Source organism: Hypomesus transpacificus, chromosome 13 (assembly GCF_021917145.1).
Source record: "Hypomesus transpacificus isolate Combined female chromosome 13, fHypTra1, whole genome shotgun sequence".
Lineage (NCBI taxonomy): Eukaryota > Metazoa > Chordata > Actinopteri > Osmeriformes > Osmeridae > Hypomesus > Hypomesus transpacificus.
This window is the reverse complement of record NC_061072.1, coordinates 12,536,432-12,555,783: the sequence shown is the minus strand read 5'-3', so window position 1 is coordinate 12,555,783 and position 19,352 is coordinate 12,536,432. Positions and strand designations below refer to the sequence as shown.

At 43.4% G+C, this 19,352-nt stretch overlaps 2 protein-coding genes and 1 long non-coding RNA gene across 6 annotated transcripts; 2 read left to right on the top strand and 1 right to left on the bottom strand.

Moving 5' to 3' along the window:
• The first annotated feature begins 296 nt into the window (after positions 1–296).
• Positions 297–9,667, top strand: kctd17 (potassium channel tetramerization domain containing 17). Of its 4 annotated transcripts, none has more exons than XM_047032290.1 (7): positions 297–728; positions 3,776–3,884; positions 4,088–4,179; positions 4,867–4,962; positions 5,616–5,741; positions 6,071–6,189; positions 6,916–9,667. In XM_047032290.1, exons 1-6 carry the CDS (start codon positions 372–374, stop codon positions 6,161–6,163), a joined length of 873 nt encoding a protein of 290 aa, XP_046888246.1. In that variant the 5' UTR covers positions 297–371; the 3' UTR covers positions 6,164–6,189; positions 6,916–9,667. The 4 variants fall into 4 exon arrangements, with proteins under 4 accessions (XP_046888246.1, XP_046888244.1, XP_046888245.1 ...); XM_047032288.1 differs by having other exon boundaries at positions 4,867–5,010; XM_047032289.1 differs by having other exon boundaries at positions 4,864–4,962.
• On the bottom strand, positions 8,746–17,875 carry gucy2cb (guanylate cyclase 2Cb). The gene is made up of 28 exons (XM_047032285.1): positions 17,833–17,875; positions 17,310–17,689; positions 16,996–17,102; positions 16,835–16,902; positions 16,456–16,671; positions 16,160–16,278; positions 15,848–15,947; positions 15,620–15,728; positions 15,367–15,514; positions 15,092–15,174; positions 14,837–14,951; positions 14,525–14,606; positions 14,286–14,388; positions 14,019–14,075; positions 13,807–13,878; positions 13,605–13,709; positions 13,408–13,494; positions 13,092–13,224; positions 12,839–12,976; positions 12,437–12,525; positions 12,260–12,351; positions 11,913–12,071; positions 11,411–11,603; positions 10,890–11,064; positions 10,663–10,761; positions 10,387–10,481; positions 10,213–10,289; positions 8,746–9,996 (listed from the first exon to the last, which is right to left on the bottom strand). Exons 2-28 carry the CDS (start codon positions 17,509–17,511, stop codon positions 9,780–9,782), a joined length of 3,240 nt encoding a protein of 1,079 aa, XP_046888241.1. The 5' UTR covers positions 17,512–17,689; positions 17,833–17,875; the 3' UTR covers positions 8,746–9,779.
• On the top strand, positions 14,052–14,614 carry LOC124475565. The gene is made up of 3 exons (XR_006956945.1): positions 14,052–14,136; positions 14,264–14,333; positions 14,531–14,614. It is a non-coding gene; the product is annotated as an uncharacterized LOC124475565 (long non-coding RNA).
• Positions 17,876–19,352: the final 1,477 nt, after the last annotated feature.

Sequence of the window (19,352 nt, the reverse complement as noted above, 5' to 3'; positions counted from 1 at the left end):
CAATATCCTCAGGTGCACTGCTACATGGTGTATTTTGTGAACTTATCAAAAGTGTGTTTTTTAAACTTCCTAACACTCATGAATAAATAGTTGATAAATAGTTTCCTCAGTGTTGAGTCTCAATGGCAAACAGTCTGGAATATATTTGCTCAGGGTGCGGGCTATTTGTGTTCGAGTTTGGATTTAGTGCCTACAAAGACCACATTTTAGAAACTACAAGTCCCATAACGGTCTACCGTGGCTGACGGAGGTAGAGAGGCGGATCGCTTTGGTCGGTGCGCGGTTTGCATAGATAGTTGAGCAACGGGAAGAAGACAAGGCAATAGAGGCTATTTGCTTTTCGTCGTACTCGTATCCATTGCTGTTTCCCAATGGCAACGGAGGATACACAGAAATTGGTGCCACAGGCAGCATCCGAAGTCGGGGTGCTACCGACTCTTCGTGGTAACAACAATAATAATAATAACAACAATAATAACAACAATAAAGATACCGATGGAAGTGAGAACACGACCACGGTCACCGCCAGCACAACCGAATCGAGCCGTTCGGAAACGCAGAGCATCGGAAACGGCTCTGGAATCAATCCTACTGGAGGAAACAACGGAAAATGGGTCCGGTTGAACGTCGGAGGCACCGTGTTCCTCACAACACGGCAAACCCTTCTTAAAGAACAAACTTCATTCCTCTATCGTCTTTGCCAGCAGCAGGATTTGCATTCAGACACGGTAAGACATCAATGTAGATACTTGCTACCGTGAGCTAGTTACGGCTTGATCGAACTCTCATCACCACTTTATGGAATGACTGGTACCCAGTCAGATGAGTAAGAGCTGCCGCTAATGCAGACTTGTGCAGAGGTCTGTGTGTGCTGGTTGAATACGGTGAACAGATAACCTCATCTTTTAGGTGTCTTCTATAGGCTCAGCAGCTCATTGCTCAATTACAACTATTCACTGTATCAGATTTTATTCCGTGAGTTTATTGCAGGATGTTTGTTGATGTGTGTTTGTGCATCCCTTGGTGTGTGAGAGAGAGAGATAGAAGACTAGTCTATTGCCCACAGCAACTGTAAACTAAGTGACGTGTTATCCCGCGCCAGCAGTCACAGTGGGGAGGTCTACCATGGCACATGTTTCTATCTGACCTTCATTAGTGAAACAAACACTAAACACTGGCTTTCAGCTGCCTGGAGTCAAAACCCATATGCACACTGTCTTTCCCCGAATCTCTCTACTCATCTGTATGTCTCTCTCTCCTCTAGATTTATCTATTCATTCTCCTCACATGCACAAATACACAAATGGATCTTCTCTATCTCTCATTCACTTTACTGTAATCTTGTCACGAAGAATGTTAGTTAAAAGCCTCTAACTTTGACCCATAGATTTGTTATTAGGGTTTTAGTGGCACACAATTCTTTTGAAAGACGGGCTTCTGACAAAGTTACTTAAGAAGGCAGAATCAATAAGGAAAGCTCTTAGTTTGACCTAGGCCACAGTCTTATCTTCTTATACTGTAGCCACTGGAGTCCTTTTGTAATTGGGAGTCTTGAGATGGTTTTGAACACACCGCCTGATGGTGTAACACTATTTATAATAAGATTATAGTCCATCTGCCTCTTCCCTCTGTGTTATTCTCCCTGTGTCGTAGTACCCTCCCCCCCGACCTGCTCTTCATCCTCCTTACCCCATCTCTGTTACTCATCAGGCATCTCTTTCCTACTTACTCTCTCTCTCCTCCTATCACCTTCCTTGCTCTCATCCTCCTTTTCTAAATTTCGCTTTTGCCCCATCTGCTTAGTGTCAGTTTCAAACTGTCAGTCCTTCAACAGTGTAACACACACTCACACATGTACATCTCATGCACACTCACACACATTCCAACACAAGCCCAAACCTGCTCTTCATAACTCATCTGTGCTGTGATATGTCCAAAATGCAGGATAGGTACTAAGCTGGAATGAGAGGACAAATCATGTCAAGGGCTTTAATTTGTCTAAAAGAGTTTACATTGTTGGATATTGGTCTGTTATTCGGTCTGCGGTCTATTTGACTGTCTGTCCTTCAACTCAAATGCAGTACTGATATTTGAATAATTAGCATCTGTTTATTTAAAGGTTATCTTTTATTTATGTGTTTCCAGCTGAGTAGAGTCGAAGGGGAAGTGTTTGAAGTAGGGAGGATGTTGGGAAGGCATCGTGTCATAGCTGAGAACCCTCCTACTCACAGATGACACTGACATGCTAAGTGATGATGACTCACTGCTGCCATATGGGGGGCTCAGAAACAGTCCTGACTGACTAACTCTTTAACGTAGTAGATCTACAACTGGGTTTGTTTCCTGACCTGTAACCTTTATTGACGATTTAGGCTAGTGCAGTGCTAGCATCTGAAAACTGAGCTCTGTACTCCCGTGCTCCTGTTTCAGTGTTGTCACCCCACTGTTGGGGTAAACAAAGCCTGACTACTCTGGCCCTGTGAGATTCACCCAGTCTCTAGGGAATAGAACAAAGTCATGTGCATGTGCACACACACACACACACACACTTCCTTGTGCAGAACAAAGATTTGTGGTTGTTTGAGTAAATGAGCTATTTGGGTGTGTACAATGTACATACGCGCAAAGGATTAACTATATGTGTGAGTGTGCGAGCATACAATGTATTCTGAAAGCTATTTACAAGACTCATGGCTGTAGCCACCTCTCCCACCATTCTCCCAGCATCCCTCTCTCCTCTTCCTGCTCAGTCACTAATTAATCCTCTGCTGCACCCCACCCCACCACCACCATCTTTCTTTTTTTCCCTATCTCTATCTCCCTGTCTGTCTCAATTCTTTGCTCTCTATCTTTCTTATGAGTTTTATTAATTACAGCTCTCTCTCTCTCTTTCTCTCTGTCTCTCTCTCTCTCCCGTTACTGTCTTGTCTTTTGAACTAATACGTCTCCGCTCTACTCTTTTGGAGAGTATCTCTCTCTCTCCCTTCTGTTCACCCTCACCCCCTCCTTTGCCCCTCTTCTATCTGCCCTTCTTCATTGTGAGATGGAGTGCTCTAGCCTGAGGCTGGTGGGGTAATAAGTATTCATAGAGTAGAGGCTTGCTCAACTCTGCTGTGCACTCTGGAGAGTGCTGGCTAGAAAGGTTAGGATAGTATGGCTTTCAGCACACAGTCACAAAAGAGACAGGCCTTACATGAAAATGTTACAGGCTCTCTTTCTTTGGGATTTTTTTATCTTCTCGCAATTCCTCCTCCCCCACAATCCTTTGCCATCTCTCTCTAGTCTTTTTCTATGTCGTTTCACCTCCCCTACCCCCCATGTGTCTGTCCTTGGGCTGCACTCTGAGGCAGGACAAGAGCCACTGGGCCGTGCTGTGATGATACACGCTCTACAGATGCGACCACTGTTGTCACTCGCCATCCGCTATGATTATCCCCCTCACTCTTCACCCCCAATGTACTTCCACAACCACTATCATTCTCATTCTCTCTTTGACTCCCTCGCCGCCTTCCTCTCCTTCTCTCTCTATCTTGCAAAGCGTCATTTGTATCTGCTGTTGTGGTCAGGTCTGGTTTCTTGTTCTTTTCGAAATGGATTCTCTGCACTGCAGGAGGCTTCTACAGTCTATGAGCGGTGAGAAAGAAAATCACATAACTACCTAACAGAATAGAACCGAGATAGAATAGAATAGCACTGATTAGCATTGTGGTTTTGCTACAGTTTGGTACACTAATATGAATAGAACCCTATTCCTGCTTCTGACATTCGGTTCTAGGATGAGACTGGGGCCTATGTGATTGACAGGGACCCCACCTACTTTGGACCAATCCTGAACTACTTGCGGCATGGGAAGCTTGTGTACAACAAGGAGCTGGCAGAGGAAGGTCTGTATATATCTGCATCAGAGTTCACGTGGTAACCATAGGTACATATACAAAGAGCTAGACATGTTCGTTTGTTCAAGCAATTGTATTTATAGTATGTTCCAGATAATATTCCTCAACAAATACACATTTTTCCTGGCATTCTTCCAATGGCTTTTCTAAAGAGTGTCTTGTCAGTTGTATAACATGTTTTGTGTTCCCAGGAGTGTTGGAAGAGGCAGAGTTCTACAACATCACTCCCCTGATCAAGCTGATCAAGGAGAGGATTCTGGAGCGAGACTGCAAGGCCACACAGGTAGAAGGACACAACCCTTTCTGTGTCAGTATTCTGAGTAACCTTGTTTGGCGAAACAGCTCCAAGCTGGTAGCTTCAGACTGGTACAAAGTCAGTCATGTGAGCCAAGCATCCTCCCTTTTTCTCTCTCCTTCTATCTCTTTCGTATGTAATATTTTTCTATCTTCTACCCACTCTCTCACTATCTCCACTCTCTCCCCCCTTCCTCTTGTGTATTCTGTCCTGGACTGTATCTACTCTATTTATGGCCCCCGGCTATGCACACTTACATGCACCTCCTTCCCATATATTCTCAAATGTTCTTCTCAGTCACTCTCTCACCTCTGTCCTGATATACATCCCTCATTCCTCTTTCCACCATTTCTTTTAGTCTGTCCTCATGGTACGGTATGTTCTCTCCTACCTTCTCATGTCAACTGTCTCTCACTCGCTTCCGACCCTTATCACGATCCTGTCTTTGACGTTCCTCTTGCTCAATGATGACATTTCTCCCTCACTCCTCTCTTCTTGCTTTTCTCTCCATCATCCCTTATCTTCTCAACTCCAAACCCTTTACATGCTTTCTTTTTTTCTTGCTGTTTATATTCATCTCCCTTTCTCTCTTATCTCCCTTTTTCTCCTTTCTCACCCATTATTCTTACCCCCTCTCTCTTTGTCTCTCTTTGTCTCTCTCTCTCCTCTCAGCAGGTTCCTCCTAAGCATGTGTACCGGGTTCTGCAGTGTCAGGAGGAAGAGCTGACCCAGATGGTGTCCACCATGTCGGACGGCTGGAAGTTTGAGCAGGTCAGCGTGCGCGCCTGCAGAAAGCCCCGCACCGGACTGCTCTGGACTGTGGGTTGGACTCACGCTGCTGCTGACTCCTCCTCCCTTACCCCTGACTCCTCTTCCCTCCTCCCTTACCCCTGACTCCTCACCCCTCACCCACCCGCTCTGTCAAACCTTTCTAAGCTGTAGAACCAGACCCCAGAAGCAATGCCAGCACCAGGAAAAGGCTTTCCCTTAGGCCCCACACCCTATGCCCCCTTCTGGCCCTGCTAGACTCTAGAACCCTACTGGCCCAGACTTATAGAGATGGATTTTAATCATGAAACTGAGGTGATAATTAGATGGATATTAGAATTGACCTGTGTATGTACAATGTCATCGTTGAAGAGCTTCTTTAGCAGTTCTCAGACACGTAACAAATCAAAACACAGCTCAAAGGAACAGTACAGGGAAACTTCATCACCTGTTCAACTGTTGTATTTCTTCAAAGGAGAGCTTTTCAGAAGGTTTTATAGAAACATTTGAAGTGATAGTCCCCTCCCCTTCACTGTCCTTCCACCTTGCATTAGCCCGCACATCACATTGCTGTGACTCATGTTTTCTCTCTCTTTCTCTCTCTTTCTTTCCCTCTCCCTCTCTGTCTCCCTCTCTCTGTCCATCTTTGTCCGTAGATGGTAAACATTGGTTCTTCGTACAGTTATGGGACAGAGGACCAGGCTGAGTTTCTGTGTGTCGTTTCCAAGGAGCTGCACACACCGGGATCAGTGCTGGGCACTGAGCAGAGCCATAAGACCAAGGTGAGACTGAACACACACAGACACACACACACACAGTGTGGCCTTTACTTTTTATGAAATAGATATGGATCTTTTGATCTTAGTCCCTGCCACTTTCCTCCAAATGTCAGACATTACTCTCAAATGTCATTCACAAGCACCCTCACCCGTAATTCACAGACACTCTCTATCTCCCTCTGTCTGTCTCCCTCTTCCTCTCTCCCTCTCTCTGTCTCTCTCTCTGTCTCTTTCTGCCTGTCATGGATAACCATCAATCTGTTCATTTTGGCATTTTTGTTCTGTCTTGTTTGTCGTATTTTTTTTTGTCTCCGTCCGTCCCTGGCGTTAAGGCTTCGGAGGTTCAGGAGGAGGAAGGAGCGAAGGAGGAGGAGGAGGAGGAGGGAGAGAGAGATACTACCCCAAATGAGTGGATTAGAGATTGAGGGTCTCATTGTGTCATTGTGAATGGGTGAGAAACCATGGTAGTGAGTTGTAGAAGTAGCAGTGTGTGCGTGTGTGTCTCTCAAAGGTATTCAGGGTTAGATCAGAACGTTGCATTGTAAAAACCTTTCTTTGTAGTCATTAAAAAAAACATGACCATATTTTAGCCCTTACAACCTTATTCTGAATTAGATTTTTGAAGATGTCATAGGTTTCACAGCTGTGAGTCATCCAGTGCTTGGGTAGTCTTAACAGCAATACTACCTACATAGCAAAACAATGTAACCTTACACTATAGAACCCTGTGGATCCTCATCACCGTTAACATTTCTGTGACCTATAGTGGTCACAGTCAGCCTGCTGGCTGCTCCAGTGATGAGGTGACACACAGCTGGATAAATAACAGCCTACCCTCTCCTCATCAATGCAATGACATGGATCAACCCTTACCTTTTCTTGCAATAGGAGTAGAGCGTGTCTCTTTCAATGTTCCCATTACCACACATACGTTATGCCATATGCTCATACATATGTTCAATTGCAGAAGGTGGGGTGGCAGTTTTATTTGAGACACTGGTATTTAATTTTTTTCTATTGATCTACTAATATCATAGAAGTCACACCATGTCCTGCCATACTGTCACCATAGTCATCCTCTCCATCAACACCAAATCAGGTCAGACTCAGTTCAGTGATGGTATTCAGCAACATCTTCTAACATCTCTCTCCCCCTTGTCTCCTGTTTGTTCTACAGCTTTTCCAGATCCATGGCTCCCGGATGTAGAGCCCAGAGTGGTGTCCTGTTTGGATTTCTTTTTCATCTGTTAACGGGTCCTTATCTATCAAATTATTCACTGTATCAAAGATGATCTAAAGACAGACACTCCTTGCATCATTCTCTTGCCAGCAGCTGCTCCTTAGAGACTCCTAGTCCTCACTTGAGATGTTGGTTAAGACTATATTGTAGTTTTTTTAAACCATTGAAGCCAAGTCTGGTAGTAAATCTTAGTAAAAGTACAATTTTGACCAAAGATCAGAGGTTAAGTCAAATAAATCAACAAGTTACTGTAATCAGTTTCTTAGTAGAGGTATTTGTGTGGGTCTCAGACACTCTGACGGCAAATATTCATCCTTCTCACATGCTCAACTTCTGTAGACCTCTGTGTGTGTGCAGAAAAGGATCACACTCACCCTGAATCCCCTCCTTGTTCACACCACTTAGTCTCTCTCAAATGTTCTGTCTCACTCTCACCACACACACACACACATGCAGTTTTGTCCTCACACACATGTTGTATCACGACAGCCCCCCCTCCCCCCTGAGGCGTGTGCGTGCTCAGCAGTCCTCTCACCCTAGCTGTCACCCTGGCCGGCTCCAGCGTGGCTCCACGGCCCCGGGGCAGAGATGCACCGGTCCTGCTGTCATGCCGGGCCCGACTCAGCCCCTTCTCTTGCTGGGTGCATCTGCTCAAGGTTAGCTGATGAACAGGACCACAGAGTTTGCTCTAGATCATGCAACCAAAGCTGTAGAGTTATTGTGTTGTCGTGAAAGACTGATCAGTTCAATCCAGAGACATTTACATTGAAGAGTTACTGCATAAGGGGTTGATTTCCTGTTGGTTTACATTGGTTTATGTATTTCTGAATGGTTCATAGCTTAAGTAGTCATTGAACTAGTATTGTTGCAACAAAAAAATCCCCCTTTGTCTCCTTTGTAGAAGTTGTATTGAAAGCCTGCTAATAGACTTGTACTTTTAGTCCTGTTTCTCGAATGGGATTGGTTCGGATTGGCTAAATATTTAATCCAGTAATCCTGTCAAGTATGATGAGACTCAATATGAGCTTTTAGCACTTAATGCCCCCTACCGACCAGTCATGTCACTCTGGCAGCTGTGTTGGTGTGTGATTGTGTGAGTGTGTGTTACCAGCATTTGACTCTATGGCACAGATCAACAGTCGACAGCTGTCATTCTGATTGGTGTCACCAGGCAACCATTACTATAGACAATCTGAAATTCAGAAAGCTGTTACTTAGTCTTTCATCACGATTCAATAATAGTCTTCTGCCATGACATCAGTGGGTAGTGTGTCAGGCAATAATTACAATGTTCCAGTAAAGTAGTTGGTTATAACCATGCCAGCAATACCATCCCATTAACTGCGTGTCAATTTCAAATGACATGTTCCTTAAAATTTTTAGTTTTCTGATTCGTGTGATATGGATATGTGTGCCTTGATTTCAAGCAAAAAAAACAATGCCATAGGCTTATGATGTTTCTTTGAAAGTGATCGAAACATGTGATTGACATTTCATAGAGGTTATGGTGTACGTGTGTGCCGTCACAGCATCGGCTGGGACTGTATTACTGATACATTCTGTACATACTGCAACAGTCATTCAGAACACACTATTACTCTGCATCCAGATATGTTAGGCACTTTTTCATTATGACATTTATGTTGGGTTTATCATGTGTCACAAGAAATGTTTATTTTAACTACATCTATCAGTTTATCAGACATTGTTAATGTTGCTGAATACGTACTTGTTGCAGCTCACAGAGGTTTTGTTATTTTGCTTTTCTTTATATTAATACTGTGTATATACCTTAATGTCTTTGGATTGTATTCAATTTTTGTACATGTGAATATTTATTAAGACTACTTGGCCGCACAGAAAAATATTGTATGTTTATTTTTGAGTGGAAATAGAATGTATTTCTGTTATAGACCTCATGTTTAATAGGCCGTCTTACATAAAATTGTGTTCCCCTATTGAATAGGAAGGTTTGTAACAAACCTGCATCTGCTGTACCATTGAAAACCGAAAACCATAGGTCATAGTTCACAATTGATTGAAATTTGAACGCATGTTTGTCTACTTTACTTTTTATAAATCTTCATTAGCACAAGCAACTTTAAGAAATGTTTTCATACATGTTGTTTCAGTGTACATAAAGGACCTAAAGTAGTTCTAACTAGTAGTCGTAACATCTGCTGCCATTACATTGAGCAGAGCTTAGTTTTTGCAGCACAGAGCTGTTTTTACACAGTTCATGCAGTTGGCAAATAACAGTTGTATAAGTACTATATTGTAAGTTTGCATCAATGTCAAAGTTGATACTGACGTATGTCAGTAAGTCTTTTCTTGAAAGCTCCCAATTATTTTTCCAAAACATGCCTATACTGGTATTATGTAAGAGCTTCCCTCTTAAAACCTTCAGAAGTGGCCTAAATCCACTCCCATGGACATTACAGACATGTCATAACATGACACAGTGTGTTATTGACGCTACATGACAGGACTCCTCAGATGTTTGACACTAGAATTGTATTGCCTCAGCTATACTTTTACAGCTCACAGAAACAATGTTGTCAACTTCATACGAACATTGACATGATTTCTACTTTATGTAAAGAACCTATGATGTTATAATTGTAAATGAAAATCAAAGATATGATAATCACAGAAATAAAGTTTTGAATGTCCTTTCTTTTTAAAACCAGTGATCGCTAAATGGTGTCTTTAATTTCAAATAATCTTTCGGACGACTCTTATTGGCTGTGCAACATTTCCATTTCAGTGTTCATTCGTTTGACTATGGATGAGTGACATCACTACAGAAAAGTGGTGCAGTGGTTGACCGTGGCCAGGTGGAGGTACTCAGGTTCTGGCTGGTCCTCGTCCTCCACCTGCTCACTCTCCTTCTCCATCTTCTTCTGCCTCATGGAGAGGGTCTTCCTCTTCATCATGACCTCCGACCCCAGAGAGCGCTTATCCAGACATTCCTGGATCATCTGGGCCAGGTCTTGCTGCAGACGCTGGAAGTTCTCTCTGAGAGGATAGAGAAGAAGATAGTTGATAGGGTTGAGGTGAAGAAGAGGTATGAATAAATAATTACACAGTTGATAATGATTTGCAAAGTTAATGTTGAACTTTGTAAAGTTGTAGCTCATGTGAAAAGTAAAAATGTGTATAGCAATGTTCAACTAATATGAGCTAATAATTATATGAAAAGGACATTTTAGGCTGGAGGGTTGGCTGACTCACGCTGTAGGAGGTGTGGGGAGGTTGTAGTCTTTTCCTGTTTCACCTGTCAACCAGTAGGTCATCTCAATGCCTTTACCCTGTAACACACACAAATGCATCTATGTTAGCATAGCATAAAAACAGTGGGCTGAGACGCAGCTTGTGCGTGCAGTTGCAATGTTGCCTGTTAGGTACCTTCAGGTAGGTCTCTCCTCTGGCCTCATACTCAAACTTGCAGTTTGTCCTCCTCAGGATGTTGATGGTTGGCTGACTGACATGGATCCTCAGGGCTGTGGGGAAGGATGAGGGTGAGGGAGGAGGTTGTAAGGAGAGGATAGGGAGAGCCCCGTATGTTTACTAGGTCTGGCTCCGCCCCTGGTTGCTGTAGATAGTGTTACCTAGAGTTTTTGAAGACACTAAATTGTTGATTAAATAATTGTTTTACTGGTTGATTGGTTGTTGTTTACGTACGGTGGCCTGTAGACTCCATACGAGAGGCTGTGTTAACAGTGTCTCCAAACAGGCAGTATCTGGGCATCTTTATCCCCACCACTCCGGCTGCACACGGACCTACACACAACCAGAGTGAGTAAAGGTCAAAGTGCCCTCCAAGCTCAAGGTGAGAGAGAGGAGAGTGAGATAATTACAATCAGTGCCACTCTGTTCCTAAGATAAGGCCAGTCAGTGCCAGTCTGTACCTGAGTGGATGCCAATGCGAATCCACACAGGCAGACCTGGCAGATGTCGGAGCTCGAAGGTGCCCATGAACTCGACGATGTCCAGTGCCATGCGCGAGATATCTACGGCGTGCCGGACACCGTTTCGTCGAGGCAACCCAGATGCTACCATGTAGGCATCGCCTATTGTCTCCACCTTGAGGGTTGGAGGAGGAGTAGGAGGAAAGGGTCAAATACATTTTCTTGCAAAATAAAAAAATATTTTTGTGGTGTAGGCTGAGAAACGATATACTGCAAGACTGCGAGGAGAACTCGAGAGGCCGAGTATAAAGAGGACCACAAGTGGCAAGGCATTGGAAAAACAGACAACAAGAAAGATGCCAGCTGGGAAGTGATGACCATTGTTTACGGGTGAGTGAGCGGTGGACGTGCTTGATTGCAGCCTTTGTGGTGATGCTGCAGCAGTAGCTATTGTAAGGGGTGAAATCAATTGGTCAACTATGCTTGGACTAAGGTCGTTGCCCCTCTAGGAGTTGCACTACCTTGTAGACGTCGTGGTGGTCAAGGATACTGTCGAAGCTCTTGTAGATGTCATTGAGCATGTCCACCACCTCCATGGGAGTGCTGTAGTAGCACAGCGTGGTGAAGCCCACAATGTCACTGAAGTACACCGTCACCTCATCAAACAGCTCAGGCTTCACCACCCCTGACTCTTTCAGGGAGCGCACCACTGGCCTGGGAGAGGGGTGGAGCATTGTCAGTCTAAGGTCAAGTCTTCTACAGCTTCGTACAATCTCAAACTGAAGTGTTTTGTAACGTTATCTGGCATTCTGGGAGTTGACAACGTTCTATGACGACATGCAGTATACAGTGTTCTAGAACTAGAGCTATCTCTTTCTATTACTGCAACCACAGAGCAGACAAAACTATGGTGTTGTTTAGAGTGCCACTCTGACAAGATTATTGAACATAGAACCACAGACCTCCAGAGTACAGTGGAGCTGCTGAGGATCTGAAACAGGAGCTCCACTGGAGAGAACATACCCTGGGAGCAGCATGAAGTTGAGGCGGTCCGCCCTGTCTCTCTCAGCTTTGTACAGGGAAGTTCTTTCCTCCACCAAGTTCTCCAAGTTCTTGGAGTACATCTGCAGACGACGGATTAGGTTGTCCATGTAGCTCTCATTGGCTTGGTTGTGAAGAGCACTGATAGGGGGAGTGAGAAAAGGATTAGGGGAGGAGAGAGAAAAGTAGGTAGGTTGAAGAAGAGAAAAGAAATATCACTACATTCTTCTTGACAAGCCTTAATTACACTGTCAGACTACAAAGACATTTCTCCTCCATCCAATGTTTCAAATCCCACCCAGGACAGAAAACATGTTTGATACAGTTACCTAAAGATCTTTCCCAGAGAACTCTCAATCTTCTTGAAGTCTGGTCTCTTCTCTGGATCTTCATCCCAGCAGTTCTTTATCAGCATGAACACCTGGGAGAAAAGGTACTTCACACACAGCCTACATACTTGTTTTGGGTCTCGGGTGAACCAGGATGTATTCTGCTAGTTTTCTTACCTCAAGCTCTTTCTCTACCGTGGTCTCGAAGTTGAGATCAGGTCTGAAGCATGATGGAATGCTATAATACTGTACTCTGTCGAGTTTCTCTATGGAGGATAAATATGATATTTCAGCCGGGATACCAAATTCAGCCAAAAGGGGTCCCTGTGTCCTTGGATATTCATTTGTATTAAAATAGTACATAGTTTGATACCGTTTTTACACCCAGAACAAGGGTTATATCTGGTAGATTAAAAGAAGGTTTAACTTGTGTTACATCTATTAATACCATATTGACAACCACAGTTATTACTATGCTGTTGTTGTTCACACCAAGAACCATAAACATAACCTTTATTTTGTGATTGTGCCAATTCTCAAAATCAATTTGCTTTTCTGCTTTTTTTAAGCCTGTGTTACCTGCACGATTTGAGCAGGCCTCTGTATAGAAGGTGCTTTTCCTGAGGACAATCTCTTGGGCAATGATAGCAAAGCTGTAGACATCTCCCTTCTGAGAAATGCCCTGTCTTCTCAGGTGCTCTGGGGCTGTCCATAGGTCTGGATGAGAGAGACACGGAGAGGAAGACATAGAAGGGAGAAGTGGGAAATGGATGAGGGAAGTTTCGGGTTAGGGTTAACCCTAACATCCAACACTCCTGTGAATCTGCTTCACCTCTGCCAGGATAAAGGATGGTGTTGCAGCCAAAGTCTGTGATCTTAACAACCATGCGGTTGTCCACCACACAATTAGTGGACTTGAGGCGACCGTGCACCTGGATATCACTGGCGTGGAGGTAGGACATGCCCTGGGGTGGAAGGGAGAACCAGACAGAGAGAGAAAGAAGATGAGAGACAGCAAGACGATTGATATACTTTGTCTCGATGGTTTACGTTCATCCACTCAATTACCTTGGTTAAACTTGTTGCATTTTCTGATCAAGGTGACTAAACACAGCACACACAAGAGAGGGGCAGCACTATCAGCTTACCTTGGCGATGTCATACATGACGGAGATCTTAAACTCCCAGTCCATGAAGGTCTGCTCCGGATAGGAGATCTTATCATTCAAGACATACTGTGGGTAAGGAGAGGAGTCCTATGAGGTTTGTGTGTGCTTGTTTGTTCATGGGTGTATGTGTGCATATTCATTTGTGCGTTTGTGTGTGAGTGTGTGTTGTGTCTCACCCTAAGGGAACCTCTCTCCCCATACTCAAACACCCCAAACACCCCTTCTTCACATTTGACAGTGCCATAGAACTTGGTCAGGTTGTAGTAGTCTATTTGCAGAAGCTGCAGATAAAGGGGATGGGTTATTTCCTCCAACTCAGCTATGTAAATAGCTGCTGATGCTGAATGCCCCGTAGAGACCCCATAGTGTCACTCTTACACTGTTGAGTTCAATCCTCTGGCTCTCATTGAAGTTCCCGTCGGAGTGTTTCAGTTCCTTCAGAATCACGACCTGAAACCATGGCAACAGCAGAGGACGGAGAGTTACAGCTGAGCTAACAGGGAGAAGAGTCTCCGATACAGCAAGCTGCCAAAGCTATTATGATGTAAGCTTAAGATGTGCGCTTAAAGGTTCAGCAAAGCCGCAGCTACCTTTTTATCATAGCGAGCGCGGCGGATTTTGAGGTCTTTCCTCTGGTCTTCTTCAATCTGAGGAACAGAGACAGAGGGACAGTAGAGGACAGATGGACACAGTGGAGCACAGTTACAGGTGAATATCCTAGGTGGATGACACATAGGTGAGATGTTTGGTACACAGTATGTGCTCAATCCACTTCAAACTTCTTTAATAAATGCCAATGTCTGCCCCAGGTTTTTAGGGTTTTTGTGTGTTACAGGTGGATGACCTGTGGATCTGACCTTGAGAGACACCAGACTACGTTCATTTTGGTCCAGTAGAGAAATCAGGTCAGAGGGGATGTGAGACCAGCGCTTTCTTATCTTGCGATTTCTCTTATTCTGTCTGGAATACCAGTAACAAAGTCAGGTCTCTCTCAACCCTTTAGCAGGCATATATGCAGGTAGTTCCCTATGAGACACTGTGGTTTTGAGGCAAGTAATATACCATCTCTTCTAACTTTTGCTTGATTGTGTCTCACCTGTAGAAGATGAAGGCGATGGAAGCCACCACTACCACAGTGACCGCCAGAATGATCATGATGATGTCTTGCAGCTTGAGATCTAAATAGTGGTACACAGGAAACAGCCATTCCTCAGCTTTGTGAATGACTGACCAGATATTACACAATAACTCCAAAGCCTACCCTGGTAAGATATCAGAGGATTGATTTATTGTTAATAAGGCTGGAGTTTGAACTCAGATGAAAGCTAATAAATAGCACACAGCAGCTGGTCAGCAGATGGTACAGGATGAGTGTACGTCTACAGTGTATCTGAGTGTTAAGACCTACCTGGGGAGGGGAGCGGGGACTCCTCCGGTAGGCCGTTGGCCCAAATAAAGGAAGGGTTTGTTTCTTCTCTACTGGTGCCATTGTTTGTGGTGTCAAAGATATACAGAGTTTCATACTGGACAGGAGAAAGACAGAAACACAGGAATCTTAAGTAAACTTATTCAAAAGCTGTTAGGCTTCTTAATAGGTTGAAAAAGTTTCAACAGAATGTACCTCAGTCTTGGTCCTAATGCACAACTACCGTGTACAATATACCTTGTTGTCTGTGGTGGTGTAGATGACTGTGAAATTTACATCTCTGTCTCCATATTCATCAATCTTATAGTGACCCGCGAGACCTGGAAACACATACAATAACCATGTTAATGCAAGCTTTCACATACACACTCGCCCATTTTTTACGTTATCTTAAGTGAGACCTAAAATTGCAACCTAAATGACGTACTGAAATTATTTATATTGTTCCATGAACATCCTAAATCCAGCATTAAGAATCAGTGTCAGTAATGAGCGTGAACTAAAACACACACCATCAAAGGAGACTTCCCTGAAGTGGTTAATGTTGAAAAACTCCATGTTCAGCAGTTCATACGATGATCCTGATGTGTTCCTGATGTTCCTCATCACCTGACCAACTAGCAGCACGGTGTCATGGTATGCTGCTACGTAGTCGTTCATCTGGAAACAGAGAGGGTAGGGTGTTGGTGAAACTTGACTTGTTTGTTTGGATTGTTAGTTGGTTGGTAAGTACCTCAGGTTAGGGTTGCAGAGCTAATATCTTACTGTGAAATTGTCACTCGTGCCAATGGTGTAGTTCCTGGTGTTTGGCATGGTCAACACTAATACATTCTTCATGGCTTCGATGGACTGCTTGTTTGTGTAGTAGTGATCACTGAAAATACACACGGTTCGTTATTAAAATGTTATTAGAATATGCATGACATATACTATTATGTTCATGTACTATTGCATGGCTGTCGTTGTGTGTGTGTGTTCCGGGTGTCTACTAACTTATACAGATCGATGAGGAGAAAGAGAGTTTCACTGTCAGCCCACGAGCTCCCAGTTTTCAGTTCCACAATGTCATCTGGCGTTCCACATAATATGAACACTGAGTTGACAATGGTCAGAATAAGAGTTAGTGTCAGTGGGTAACCACTCACAAATTCCCTGTTCTCAATTCATATAGTATAAAAAAAGAGAGGTTTTGAGCAATGATTGTTTCACAATAAAGAGGCTCAGATCCAGGTGTGATATTATACATGACAGTTGCCCTAGTGTGTGTTGATGAGGCCAGTTGAGGTGTCACAATACAGAACTTACAATTGCTTTTTCTGGATTTGGAGTTTATTTGCTTTCGGACATCGTCAATGCTGCGTAAAACTGTCCTTGAAACATTTGAGGAGAAGTAGGCAGAGTCTGCATCAAGTGCATTGATATACCTGCAGAAAAAAAGCACATGGGTGTCCATTCACTGTAAGTCTACAGAATCACTGAGTCTGAAGCGATTTCAACTTTCACACATACAGTATCCAACTTTGAAACGTTGCATGTAGAATCAAACCACAAGTCAATCCTCTATGAACGTTTTTCCAACGACTCCCACATGACTCCCTCACCAGAAGCAGTCTTCTGTGTTATCTTCCTTCTTGTAGAGAAATGTTTCGGTCCACTTGGGCTTGATATCGTCCTTGTAGTGCCAGAACTCTAAGAAGAAGTTGGAGACCTTGCGTGCGGGCGGGAGCACACGCGTCAGGTTAGCCTTGTAGTCACATGACAGACCGAAGCTCCCCGCTGAGAGGATGGGTATGTTGAGATCCAGCCCAATCTCCAGACTGACACACACACATGTGGGTGCGCAGAAGGAAGGCACATTTTAGGATATTTTTTATATAGGGTTATATATATATCAAACACACTTAAAACACATTAGAAATGTGATTCCACATCCTTGACCTCATCTTTCAGATGGAGACAATGACAAACAGGAACACTCACTCCACCATCTGGAAAGTAGCATAGGTACAGGTGGGACCAAGCAGAACACAACCCAGCTTGCCTGAAAGCTGAAACAAAGATTGAGCAACTTAATTGTGTGTATGTGTGTGTGTGTATGTGTGTGTTTGTGTGTGTGTGTGTATTAGTCCACATGAACTTACAGTTAGGCTCTTGAGGGTCTGCACCCCTTCGCATGTGCTACTGCTGCAGCCCTTTCGCCAGTACAAGTCAGTCTCAAATCCATTTTGAGTAAAAGTAAGATTGTGCTCTACATCAGGGATAGAGAGAGGTAAACGTTAAGATAGGTATGGATACACAGACAGAACGATAGGTAGAAAAACAAGAACGGACAGAAATAACTTGAGAATGTTGATTCTAAATGAGTCATAATCAAAGTTGCGACTTGAATTGCTATTGTTGAGCTAACAAAATTCAAACGTTGATATAATTGCATGTTCTTATTGTGCTCATGTACCTTCACTATCGTTCAGTTCAGAATCCAGTGCGATTGCTCTTTCCACGCCGCGACCAACTAACTTTATGCTCCAAGGGGAGAAGTCATCCTCCAACAGAACCACGTTCATAACAGTCCTGTTAAGACAGCTGTATTGCCCGTGGCAGCGACACGCTACCAGTAACAAAAACCAGGCCAGCAGCCACCATCTTTCAAAAGCCATCTTACGGACTGGTTCTGTTCCCAGACAGTTATTTTTTGTTGGTTGTTGTTGTTTCTTCCTTATTCAAAAACAGGGCCTTGGGATTTGGGATGATGGTATTGAGCAGTCCATTCATTTTAATGAATTCAAAGAAATTCTTTGAAACTTCCTTTAATGGTGAAAACTGTATCGACTAGACCTACATGATTTAATTTAAAGTTAGATAGAAAGTTAGATATAAAACAAATTTAACAGGAAAGCAAAATAAAACTACTTTCTGATCATCAAAATATTCTGGATTTGAATGTTTGTTGTTAGCCGACGGTTCTAAATAATACACACCTGCGTTGGTCCTTTCAAATGCGGTTCTAACCTTTCTTTTCCGTGTTGTCACGTTAATGAACAACTGGCATCAACATACACAACCAAAGGGGGTTGGCGGTGGGGGTGAGGGAATTGGTTCTTCTTTTCACAATTGTTCAAAGGTCCGTACAAATCAATACAGACACACGTACGTACATACATAGACTCACAGCCAGACAAACACTCATACACACACAACTTGTCTCGTAAAAGTACAAACATCGAAATCCATCAAATCATATAGAGTTTATCGAGGTGCGTAATTGCATAACCGCCCAGAACAGGTGTTGGCAGAATCGTACTACCTGTTCCAGTTTGACAGTTTGACACTGTCAAACTGGAACAGGTGAAGATGCTGAATGAGGGTTATTCTCTGGTCAGTAATATATAACGCAGTAATATCTCCACGAATGTGAGTGTGTTTGTGTGTGTGTGTGTGTGTGTGTGTGTGTGTGTGTGTGTGTGTGAGAGAGAAAGAGAGAGAGTGATCATAATGAGGCAGAAAAAAAGAGAAAAGGGAATCAAAGAGAGAGCAGAATATGGATGTGGAGAAGATGAAATAATTAAACACACACAGAGAGGTATGAAAACGAGAGAGAAAAAGCCAGGTGGTGGTGGTGCTGGTGGTGGTGGGGGGGGGGGGGGGTCAGATACACACGCACTTAGATCAAAGGTTGACAGAACCATAAACCTGCACCACTCATGGATAACCTCCCTCACCATAAAACCTGACAGATTGTGTTTCCTCCCATAAAGTCCCAGTGATATGTGCCTGCTCCCTTGTGTACATCTCCTCAGAGCAATAACCAATCACCTCAAATACAGTATCACTCTGACCAATTACACTTATATTACCCTTGTTTAATAGGTCAATGATTACTTTGTTACCAAGTTTCTTCTTCTTTCTAAAAGCGATTGTACTGTAAATATATGTTCTAAGCATTTCTCAAGATCTTAATTAAAAAAATGTTTTGTAATGGACTTGTCACTTGGAATGAAATAGTATTTCAGTATAACATTCAAACATCACACACACATAAACACATTTATTCATCCTAGACACCTGGTCACAGGCCAGTCTAACACCAACAGGTGATAATCATTGATTTCCCAACAACACTGGCCTGACTGTATATCACTGTGGGCTGAACGTCTACAGCACACAAACCACACACACACAGTCTCTCTCTCTCTCTCTCTTCATTTCCCACGGTCTCACTACCATGCACAAGAACATTTCATAAATCACAATGACATATCAAAGAGAACAGAACCTGGAGGCATCTCACAAGGTGTGTTTGTGTGTGTGTGTGTGTGTATGTGTGTGTGTGAGAGACAGAGAGAGACAGAGAGAGAGAGAGAGAGAGAGAGAGAGAGAGAGAGAGAGAGAGAGAGAGAGTAATCTTGTTTCCAACATATCAGGCCCTTCATTGGGGTCCCAATAAAAGTTTTAAAGGGTAACCTTGTTTACTAACCCAGATAGCATATCAGCATATGGC